General features: G+C 44.1%; 1 protein-coding gene across 2 annotated transcripts in view; it reads right to left on the reverse strand.

Annotated features, from left to right (window-relative positions):
• Nucleotides 1-442: 442 nt before the first annotated feature.
• The window catches only part of PRSS38 (serine protease 38), a 44884-nt gene continuing 33266 nt past the window's right edge, over nt 443-12060 (reverse strand). The window contains exons 4-5 of one of the 2 annotated variants that reach the window (XM_070461043.1): nt 1431-1570; nt 443-992 (exon numbers count right to left, since the gene is read on the reverse strand). In XM_070461043.1, the coding sequence (XP_070317144.1) occupies nt 738-992; nt 1431-1570 (395 nt within the window). In that variant the 3' untranslated portion in view covers nt 443-737. The remainder of the gene's footprint in view (nt 993-1430; nt 1571-12060) is intronic. The other variant, XM_020906610.2, reaches the window with a different exon arrangement.

A 12060-nucleotide genomic window follows, 5' to 3' on the forward strand; every position in this document is an offset into this window, starting at 1 on the left:
GTATTTTCAGTCTCACATCATATCTTGATTAAGTTCATGATGTCCTTTCTTACTTTTTGATTTTTTGTTAAAATTGGTATTTCTAAAATGTTAGTTTTAATATTTTCTGTTGTTTGTCTTTTGATTTCTGCTTTTACCTTTTTAAGTTTCCTTTGGGTGCTTACTCTCAGCTCATGTTTTCCATTTTCCAAATTAGATGTTTAAGCATTTAATACTCTGATATTGACAGGTCTGTTTTTAAGATGACTTTCCCTCTGCCCCAGCTTTGGTCACACCCTGGATTCTATATCCAGACATGGTTGTCCTTTCTAGACATGCTGTAGTTTGGTTTATCCTTCTGCCACCCTTCTGTCAAGGGTGACATTCTGCCAAGTGTTCATTCTGACAAGGCAGGGTGATGAACATACTCTGCATGTGAAAGGGAGGCTGTACTCTGTGTAGAAAGGTAAATATAGGATTTCTGGGACACTTACTTTGTAAATGTTTAATATCTTCTCAGATCTTAGGTGCCCGGAGCACTCAGCAAATGTCCTCTGCCCTCCCATGAACCGCCGCCTTCTGTGGTGAGACCAGCCTCTGCTGTGCTGGGCATGGCCCTTGGCAGTCTCCCTCCGGACCTTGCATGTGAGCTTGGCTGATGGCCCCCACTTTGCTCAGCTGTGTGAGGACTTGAGGGGCTGGAGCTGGGCAGGGATGGAGGCATGCAGCTGTGAGGAAGCTGGGTGAGGCTGTGGTCCTTACAGCATTGACAGGGCAGCCAGTGAGGTCATAAGGATGTTGATGATGGCCCCCGGAGTAGGGGAGAGGGCAGGGAGTGGCTGAAGAGGTACGGGTGTGTTTTCTATGTGATGCTGAATCCATCTTGAGAAAAAGGAGACTCGGGCAAAAACTGTAGGAAACATAGGGTATGTGCAACCCTTCCCCCAGCTCACTACTCCAATTTGCACCCAGGTGTGGTTGAATTCACAGACAAGTGGGCTCCCAGAATCACCCTGGAAAAAAGAGGAGTTTCTTGTGAACTGGGAGTTTGGGGCCTCCTGCATGAGGGTGGCCCAGTGCCAACACTGTGGGATGGATCCAGGTTCCTGCCGCTCATGCAGCCCCACCTTGTCAATGGGAAGGCCCTGCTGCAGGCAAGCAGTGTTCACGACACTCTCCCGCAAGCAGAGGGTAGGTGCTGTGGGATGACAGCCAGCATGGCCGCTGGGAAAACGCGGAGCCCCGGGCTGCTCTGGCCAGCACTGGGGTTCGCAGGGCCTGACGGAGGCCTGCGTTGCATTTGCACATAAGCCACCTTGTGGCCCCCACTCAGCCCATGGCTGCATGGAGAGCCACAGGAACAAGGCTGGGGGGACCATCGACCCACCCGGCGGAAGTGCTCCTGGCTGAAAGCCCTGGGCTCAGCCTCCCATTCCCACAGTGGGTCACACCTCACATGCAGTCTTCATGTCCCTGAAGCTTCCGGCACACAGCATGTCTGGCTGAATGCTTGTTTGTCCATAGAGCTGTCGGCACAGGTGCAATGGGACCAGAGGCAGCTGTGCCTCCTGCAGCGTGTTTGACGTGTCGCCTGTCAAAAGCAGTGTAGGCCCAGTGAATGGTCTTCTCATTCCCTTTCCCCAGGGCACACACTGGAGCTCCCCCAAGGCTTAGTGGGCTCAGACCAGAGCGCCTTCTCTTGCTCCCGCCCTCCACGTGGCTCCCTTCTCTGCAATGGAGACCCAGGCTTTTGTCAGTAAAGTTTAAATATGTGCCACATGACACTTCCTAAGAGAGATGTAAGAGCCAAGACTTGGTTCATCCCATTACATTCCCATTGTCACAGCTCAAGTGCAAACAGCTCCATCAGCTGAGTCCCTGGGTGAGAGTGAGTGGATGACAGAATGTGTGCAAGAAAGTTTTGTGGGCTGTCATTCCATGTGTCCTTGTCTATGCCAAAGGATATGGTAACTGGTCCTAGGAAACCTGTACTTGCCTGACCAATGTGTAAGTGATCCTGTTCTACCTAGAAAGGGGTTATTCTCACAGTAAAGACAGGTCTGAGTGGGTATTGGTGGGGGTGGGGTGCTGTATTTGGGGATAGTGTAGTCTGTGGCAGGGGGGAATTAGTTTTAGAGTAAACAAATGTGTACCTCAAAGGAAGATGATGGGAAGCAGAATGTCAGCAGTGTTTGTGGTTTCTATTGAGTGCATTGGCAAGGCAGTATCAGGAGAGGAGCCATGGAAGAATTAGATGGTTAATAGAAGGAATAAAAAAACTCAATGTTGGTGATCCTGGAGAAGCAATGTAGTACAATGCAGTTGGAAAATACTTTTAACTACTAAGCCAGCTAAAAATCTATCTGAGGCTTTTCGTTGTGCCCACAGCAGGGTAACTAGGAGTGAACCTGCCTCTACCATAAGCTAGCAGCAAACATATTTACCTAGGAGGCAATTATTTTCCATTCAGCATGAGGCAGGGCATGGCTGTGGCCCCTGAGAAAAGAGGACAGATGAGGTAAGGTCTATAAGGGCCTCATCTTCCTTCTTGGGGCACATTCCAGGCTATGACATGAACAGGAGCACAGGCAGCTGGAATCTGCAAAGGTGGATGCCAGAGTCAGGGCACTCCAGAGCGAAGGACGCCTGAGAGAGCACAGGAGGCCTGAGTGCCTGCAGCGTGTCGTTGGGCCCTGGGCCATGGGTACACAGTATACAATTCCACAGGAGAGGCAGAGTGACCAGATCAGACTTCATAGTTCCCAGAAGGCTGAGCTGTAACCAGTTAAGGGTGAAGAGCCTTGTGGAGTACCTGGGACATTGAATGAAGACAGTGCAGAGGTAGGATAAAATATCCCTGTCGTGTTTACACAGATGCCGAGGCCCACGCGGAACCAGGTGGACAGAGATCCAGGCTGATGCGCTCTGAAAATGATTAGCACGGCACAAAGGAAGAGGTGTAACACAAGTGGAAGGGAGAAGTCAGCTGACTATAGTTTCAATGAGCCATTCAACTGTGGGCCAGTGTGCCAGTTCAGAATGATGAGAAATCGGACAAGAGGAGGATTGCACTCACTTGTAGGTCTTTCTCCGAGGCCTTCACTAGCAGCTCATGCAATATACTTGGGGCAAAGCAAGAGACCACAGAGAGAGCATCTCAGTGTAGGTATTCAGAAGATTACTACCTACCACTGGGGACCCGAAACACACATTTTTCTTACCTCTCACATATGGAGCAGAAGCCTTCTATTGGTAGTGTGTGGTGGGAGGCACCACATGCTCCTATCCTCAGGGCCTGGTACAGGTGCACTATTCTGGAGGAAGAGTAGAACAGGCCCACATCCCTGGAAAATCTCAGATGCCAAGACCAACCGCAGAAGCCACAACCCAGTTCAAGTTCTCGCTAGCCTGAATCAGACCTTCCCCACCCTAACGGTTTAGCAGAAGAGGAATGCCTGTTTTGGGGTACAGAGACTTTGATCTTAAGTGTTCTTCTTTAATATCTGGCATTCAACCAAAAATGAAAAGACACACACACACACAGGTATGGGGGAGGGGAAATAAAACACTGGACCCCCTGTAAAGAGATGTAACATTGAACAGAATCAGACCCAGAGATGACTGAAACACTGAAAGTATCTGAAAGGAACTTTAAAGTAGCTATGATTAATACGTTAGAGAAATTAAGAAGTAAACAGGCATGAAAAAATGAAGAATTTTAAAGTAGATATATGGAACTATTAAAGAACAATCAATTAGAAATGCCAGAAATACACACTATCAGAAATTTTAAAATTTCTTTGACAGGTGTTTCAGCAGACTGGACACAAATGAGGAAAGAATCAGCAAATGTGAAGATAGGTCAATAGCTATTATGGCTGAAATACAAAAGAAAAAGAGTGGAGAATAAAGCAAAACCTTAAGAGATGTAAGAAAATAGCAGTGTAACACATGTGGAATTAGTTCCAGAAGAAGTCAGTGTAGGGCATAAAAAATATGTGGAGATACAAAGGATAAGAATTTTCCAAGATTAAAGACTATAATAATCACAGATTCAAGAATTTCAGAGAACCCCACACCAGAATAAAACAAGCAAACAGCATAGTCAGTGGGCTCCCCGGTGGCCCAGCGGTTAGACTCCACACTGCACTGCAGGGGCATGAGTTCGATCCTTGGTTGGGAAACTAGGATCCCCCTGGCCACACAGTGCAGCAAAAGAAAGGGAGGAGGAGGAAAGGTCGTAGTCAAATGGCTGCAAAATAAAGTCAGGGAAAATCCTAAGGCAGTGAGAGTGGGAAAGTATTTAACACAGAGGATCAAGGATAAGAGTTACAAGCTTTTCATTAAAAACTATGCAAGTCAGAAGACAGTCAATCAGACTCTTGCAAAACAAAATTAAACCAGAACACTGTCTACCCAGGAGTCTATATCTAGGGAAATTTTCTGTAAAAATGAAGGTAAAATAAAGACTTGTAGTCTGACAAACAGACCTGTAGCTCTTATTCACTGCTGAAGACAGTGTAAAATTGTACACACACTTTGGAAAATCCTTTGCAGTTTCTCAAAACTACATGAAATGTAATTTCACTGTCCTGTATGCACCTAAGAGCAATGAGAGCACATGTGCATAGAGACAGTTGTAAAAGAATGTTCATAAGAGTTTTCTTCACAGTACCCCAAAACTGCAACAACACAAATGTCAGTCAACAGAATAGACAAATAAACTTTGGTATTTATGTGATGAAAAGGCAAAAAGATATGACACTGAAAATGAACTCCCCAGGTCGATAAGGTGCCCAATATGCTACTGGAGAAGGGTGGAGAAATAGCTCCAGAAAGACTGAAGAGGCTGAGCCAAAGTGAAAACAGTGCCCAGTTGTAGATGTGACTGGTGATGGAAGTAAAGTCCAATGCTATAAAGATCAATATTGCATAGGAACCCAGAATGTTAGGTCCATGAATCAAGGTAAATTGGAAGTGGTCAAACAGGAGATGCAAGAGTGAACATTGACATTTTTAGGAATCAGTGAACTAAAATGGACTGGAATGAGTGAATTTAATTCAGATGACCATTATATCTATTACTATGGGTAAGAACCCCTTAGAAGAAATGGTGTAGCCATCATACTCAACAAAAAGAGTCCAAAATGCAGTTCTTGGGTGCAATCTCAAAAACAACAAAATGATCTCTCTTTGTCTCCAAGGCAACCCATTCAATATCACAGTAATTAAAGTCTATGCCCCAGCCACTAATGCCGAAGAAGCTGAAGTTGAACAGTTCTATGATGACCTACAAGACCTTCTAGAACTAACACCAAAAGGCGTGAGATGGGGAGGGAGATAGGAGGAAGGTTCAGAAGGGAGAGGATATATGTATACCTATGGCTGATTGATGCTTTTGAACTGTGGTGTTGGAGAAGACTCTTGAGAGTCCCTTGGACTTCAAGGAGATCCAACCAGTCCATCCTAAAGGAGATCAGTCCTGGGTGTTCATTGGAGGGACTGATATTGAAGCTGAAACTCCAATACTTTGGCCACCTAATGCAGAGAGCTGACTCATTTGAAAAGACCCTGATGCTGGGAAAGATTGAGGGCAGGAGTAGAAGGGGACGACAGAGGATGAGATGGTTGGATGGCATCACCGACACAATGGACATGGGTTTGGGTGGACTCCAGAAGTTGGTGATGGACAGGGAGGCCTGGCGTGCTGCGGTTCATGGGGTCACAAAGAGTTGGACACGACTGAGTGACTGAACTGAACTGAACTGATGGCTGATTCATGTTGAGGTTTGACAGAAAACAACAAAATTCTGTAAAGCAATTAATCTTCAATAAAATAATAAAAATTTTAAAAAGATATCCTTTTCATCATAGGGAACTGGAATGCAAAAGTAGGAAGTCAAGGTAAATTTGGAGTAACAGGCAAGTTTGGCCTTAGAGTACAAAATGAAGCAGGGCAAAGGCTAACAGAGTATTTCCAGGAGAACATGCTGGTCACAGCAAAAACCCTCTTCCAACAACATAAGAGATGACTCTACACACGGACATCCCCAGATGGTCAATACCAAAATCAGATCGATTACATTCTTTGCAGCCAAAGATAGAGAAACTCTATACAGTCAGCAAAAACAAGACCAGGAGCTGACTATTGCTCAGATCATGAACTCTTTATTGCAAATTTCAGACAAAATTGAAGAAAGTAGGGAAAACCACTAAGCCATTCAGGTATGACCTATATCAAATGCTTTACAATTATAAAGTGGAAATGACAAATAGATTCAAGGGTTAGATCTGATAGAGTGCCTGAAGAACTATGGACAGGGGTTTGTAACATTGCACAGGAGGTGGTGATCAAAACTATCCTGAGGAAAAGAAATGCAAAAAAGCCAAAATGGTTGTCTGAGGAGGCCTCACAAATAGTTGAGAAAAGAAAAGAAGCTAAAGGCAAAGGAGAAAAGGAAAGATATACTCATTTGATGCAGAGTTCCAAAGTATAGCAAGGAGAGATAAGAAAGCCTTCTCAGTGATCAATGCAAAGAAATAGAGGAAAACAATAGAAAGGGAAGACTAGCGCTCTCTTCAAGAAAATTAGAGATACCAAGGGAACATTTCATGCAAAGATGGGCACAATAAAGGATAGAAATGGTATGGACCTAACAGAAGCAGAAGATGTTAAGAAGAGGTGGCAAGAATACACAGAGAATTGTACAAAAAAGATCTTCATCACCCAGATAATCACAATGGTGTGATCATTCACCTAGAGCCAGACATCCTGGAATGTGAAGTCAAGTGGGGCTTAGGAAGCATCACTATGAACAAAGCTAGTGGAGATGATGGAATTCCAGTTGAGCTATTTCAAATCCTGAAAGATGATTCTGTGAAGGTGCTGCACTTAATCTGCCAGCAAATTTGGAAAAGTCAGCAGTGGCCACAGGACTGGAAAAGGTCAGTTTTCATTCCAATCCCAAAGAAAGGCAATGCCAAAGAATGTTCAAAACTGCACAGTTTCACTTATCTCACACACTAGTGAAGTAATACTCAAAATTCTTGAAGCTAGGCTTCAACAGTACGTGAACTTCCAGATGTTCAAGTTGAATTTAGAAAAGGCAGAGGAACCACAGATCAAATTGCCAAGATTCATTGGATCATTGAAAAAGCAACAGAATTCCAGAAAAACATCTGCTTCTTTCACTATGCAAAAGCCTTTGACTGTGAATCACAACAAACTGTAGAAAATTCTTCAAGAGTTGGGAATACCAGACCACCTTACCTGCCTCCTGAGAAATTTGTACACAGGTCAAGAAGCAATAGTTAGGAACTGGACATGGAACAATGGACTGGTTCAAAATTGGAAAGGAGTATGTCAAGGCTGTATATTGTCATCCTCTTTATTTAACTTATATGCAGAGTACATCATGTGAAATACTGGGCTGGATGAAACACAAGCTGGAATCAAGATTGCCAGGAGAGATATAATTAACTTTAGATATGCAGATGACACCACTCTCATGGCAGAAAGTGAAAAGGAGATAAAGAGCTTCTTCATGAAAGTGAAAGAAGAGAGTGAAAAAGTTGGCTTTATTTTTTTTTCTTTCATTTATTTTTATTAGTTGGAGGCTAATTACTTCACAACATTGGAGTGGGTTTTGTCATACATTGACATTAATCAGCCATGGAGTTAAATGTATTTAAACTCAACATTCAAAAAACTAAGATCATGGCATCCGGTCCCATCACACTTCATGGCAAATAGATGAGGAAACAATGGAAACAGTGACTGACTTTATTTTCTTGGGCTCCAAAATCACTGCAGATGGTGACTGCAGTCATGAAATTAAAAGATGCTTGCTCCTTGGGAGAAAAACTATGATAAACATAGACAGCATATTAATAACAAGTAATTAATAATTATTTTGCTGACAAAGGTCTGTCTAGTCAAAGCTATGGTTTTTCCAGTAGTCATGTATGGATGTGAGAGTTGGACTATAAAGAAAGCTGAGCGCTGAAAAACTGATGCTTTTGAGCTGTGGTGTTGGAGAAGACTCTTGAGAGTCCCTTGGACTGCAAGGAGGTCAAACCAGTCCATCCTAAAGGAAATCAATCCTGAATATTCATTGGAAGGACTGATGCTGAAGCTGAAGCTCCAATACTTTGGCCGCCTGATGGGAAGAACTGACTCATTGGAAAGACCCTGCTGCTTGGAAAGATTGAAGGCGGGAGGAGAAGGGGATGACAGAGGATGAGATGGTTGGATGGTATCTCTGACTAAATGGACATGAGTTTGAGCAAGCTCTGGGAGATGGTGAAGGACAGGGGAACCTAGTGTACTGCAGTCCACGGGGTTGCAAATAGTCGGACACGACTGAGCGACTGAACTGAATATTCCTCAAAATAAAAAGGAATTGAAGATACAAGGAAAACATGAATAATTCTTATAGACTATATTGAGTAAAGGGGTATTCCATTTATATATAAAGTTCAAAAACATAAATGTAATGGGTAAATCACAGAAATCACAACAAAAGCTACCCTAGAAGAAAGAGCTTGGCTGCAAAGCAGTAAGAGAGCTTTATGAGGTGATGAAAATGTTAAATGTATTGATTTTAATGTTTCAAGAATGTTTTATATAGAAACAGAAATAATTTTAAAAGTTAGAAAAATTATCAGAGAAGCTCTCTGAAGAATATTCAGTGATGAGCTGAGTAAGTGGAAAACAGTGGGGTCTTATGAGCTGAGTGTCAGAGACATCTTTTTTGGGTAATGTTCAGGAATTTGCTGGTGTGGAATAGGAGAGGGAAATAACTAAGAAATATGTGTTGTATTGAAGTCAGAACCCATGCAATGTTACCTAAGTGACCTAAATAAAGATGGGGCTACTTTTCAGTAATTTTTGGTTTCTTGGGAACTGTAAAACTGAGAACTATAAAACTTCATTAGGTGGCTCTATGGTTATTTGAACTACTTTCGCTTTGTGCATCTTAGAGCATGTTCTTGCATTCTGGATAATTCTGTGGGTTCTGCTGAGGGAAAGACACACTGAAATTGTATCTTTTTTTTCTTTTTTAAAAATTAATTTTTATTGGAGTGTAGTTGCCTTGCAATGTGTTAGTTTCCACTGTACAGCAAAGTAAACCAGTTTTGTGTATACACATACCAATTAAAGATTTCTTTCATATTTAGGACATTACAAAGCACGGAGTAGAAGTTCTCTGTGCTATACAATAGGTTCTCTTCACTTATCTATTCTATACATAGTAGTGTATATGTGTCAAACCCAATTTCCCAATTCGTTCCTGCCTCCCTTCCCCCTTGGTATCCATAAAGTTGTTCTCTGTATCTGTGTATCTATTCCTGCTTTCCAAATAAGTTCATTTCTATTATTTTTCTAGATTCCACATATAAGTGATAATATACAATATCTGTTTTCTTTTTCCACTTTGTATGACAATCTGTAGATCTATCCACGTCTCTGCAAATGGCACTGTTTCATTCCTTTTTATGGCTGAGCAATATTCCTTTGTATATATGTACCACATTTTTTATCCATTCCTCTGTGGATGAACATTTGGGTTGCTTCTATGTCATGGCTATTGTAAATAGTGCTGTAGTGAATATTGGGGTGCACGTATTTTTTTTTGAATTATGGTTTTCTATGGGTAAATGCCCAGAAGTGGCGTGGCTGAGTCATATTTTTAGTTTTGAGGAGCCTCTGTACTATTCTCCATAATGGCTGTATCAATTGGCATTCCCATGAACAGTGTAGGAAGGTTCCCTTTTCTCCACATCCTCTTTAACACTTACTGTTTGTAGATTTAATTTTTTTTTATTTGTTTTTAATTGGAGGGTAACTGCTTTACACTGTTGTGTCAATTTCTGCCATACATCTACATGAACCAGCCACAGGTATACATATGCCCCCTCCTTCTTGAACGTCCCGCTCACCTTCTGCCCTTTGCCACCCCTCTAGGTTGTCACAGGGCACGGGGTGTAGCTCCCCGCATCATACAGCAAATCCCCGCCAGCTATCTATTTCACGTGTGGTGATATATACATGTTCCAATGCTGCTGTCTCAGTTCGGCCCACTCTCTCCCTCCCGGGCTATGCCCACGAGTCTGTTCTCTGTGTCTGCATCTCTGTGCTTGTGGTCATTCAGCCATTAAATCATGTCTCGCCTTTTGTGACCCCATGAACTGCAGCGTGCCAGACTTCCCTGTTCTTCACCATCTCCTGGGGTTTGCTCAGACTCATCATTGAGTGAGTGATGCCATTCAACCATCTCATCCTCTTTTGCCCCTTGCCCTACAAATAGGTTCATCAGTACCATCTTTCTAGATGCCATTTATATATACGTTATACGATATTTGTTTTTCTTTCTGACTTACTTCACTGTGTATAATAGGCTCTACGTTCATCCACCTCATTAGAATTGACTCAAATGTGTTCCCTTTTATGCATGAGTAATATTCCATTGTGTATATGTGCCACAGCTTCCTTATCCTTTCATCTGTTGATGGACATCTAGATTGCTCATATGTGTTGTGGTGACCAGAGCCTGCCCTGGATATTGAGCAGTCTCTCCCCTTTGCCCTGTGGTTCTCACTGCGCTGTCAGAGGCAGAGGCATCTCCCTAGTTGTTGGAGTAGAGGACCCCCAAGTCTGCTTCTTAGGTGTGTTTCTGGCCTATGGTGCCAGGTGGGCAGATTTGGAGGAGTCCTCCTGGCAGGGAGGCCACCGAGTGCTCTTCCTCTGGAGCTATTCACCTGTGGGTGTGCTCCGTTGTGTCACCGTTCACCCACTGTGTGAACTCTCAGATTACACCGATGTTGGCCCTGCTATAAGCCCCACTTTAACTGCAGGTGTGATGGCAACTGGCCCTGGTGTCTCCCCGATGTTGCTTTCACCATGCCACCAGAGTAGATCCACTGAAATCTGGTTCTAATTGCAGAAATCCTGGCTCTGGAGCTGTTGTGGGTGTACAGAGGCAACTCAGACTTTAGCCTGATCCAACCCCTACATGTATGTGCCCACAAAGTCTACATCTGCTAAAGCTAGGCCTGTCCTGGCCAAGAGAATTTGTCTGTTCAGATGTTTTGTAGGCACTGAGTTTCTAACAAAGTCAGTAATGGGATGTCAGTTCATGGTTTGCTCAAGTGAGAGGAGTAATTTCAACCTTTCTCCCCCTTAATATCATGTCCCCTGGGGCTCACCTATGGTTTTGGCCCTACCTCTGTGTGTGACCACCCACAGGGGCCTGCTCCTGAGGCTGCCTGGAGCACTTGGGTCTACCCTGGTTAGGGCAGGGCATAGAGGCGGCACAGCTAGTGGTGTTATAGGAGCCCTGATGGTGACAGGTGTACTGGGGAGTCAGTGGCTGTGAAAGATCCTGCCCCATCAGTAACAAGGTACACAGGAAAACTGGTGGCTATTGGTGTGAGAGATCCAGCCCTGGAGGCAGCCTTTCCTAGCCCCTGTCTACCGCACAAGATGGCCACCCTGGTGGGGGCCTTTTCTAACACCTGCTGGCAGGTGGGCAAGGGCCAGTTTCTTCCCCGGGTGCAGGGACCCCTCCACTCCTTCAGCCAGCCTCTCAGGGGCACAGGCCCCATGCAGCTCCCTCTCCTCTTCCCCTTCCCTCTGTCCTCTGTCCCTCCTGGTTACATGGGGATCTTTCTTGCTCATTCTGGTGTCTGAGGTCCTCTGCTAGTGTTCAGCCAGTGATCTGTGAGAACTGTTCCCTCTGTAGATGTACTGTTGATGCATCTGTGGAGAGAGATGCCTTTCACATCCTCCTGCTCCTCCGCCATCTTGCTTCCTCTGTGGCTGTATCTTAAATGAAGGATAAGTCAGAGCCAGCGTCTCATACAGGATGGGAAGATATACAAAGGCAGTTTCAGCTAGAAGAGAGTGGAACCTGCCATTCTTTTCTTTAGGTCCAAGCTTCTCAATCTGTGGCCTTAGTTCCTGATAGACAATGGATTCTATGCTCTGGGAGCCATGTATATACCATGACTGTCTGTGAAAGATTTGTGGGGAGCATTCTGGGAAATGGCCAAGCAGGAAGCACTAGGAATCTGTCTTCC

Source organism: Odocoileus virginianus, chromosome 3 (genome assembly GCF_023699985.2).
Source record: "Odocoileus virginianus isolate 20LAN1187 ecotype Illinois chromosome 3, Ovbor_1.2, whole genome shotgun sequence".
Taxonomy (NCBI): Eukaryota; Metazoa; Chordata; class Mammalia; order Artiodactyla; family Cervidae; genus Odocoileus; species Odocoileus virginianus.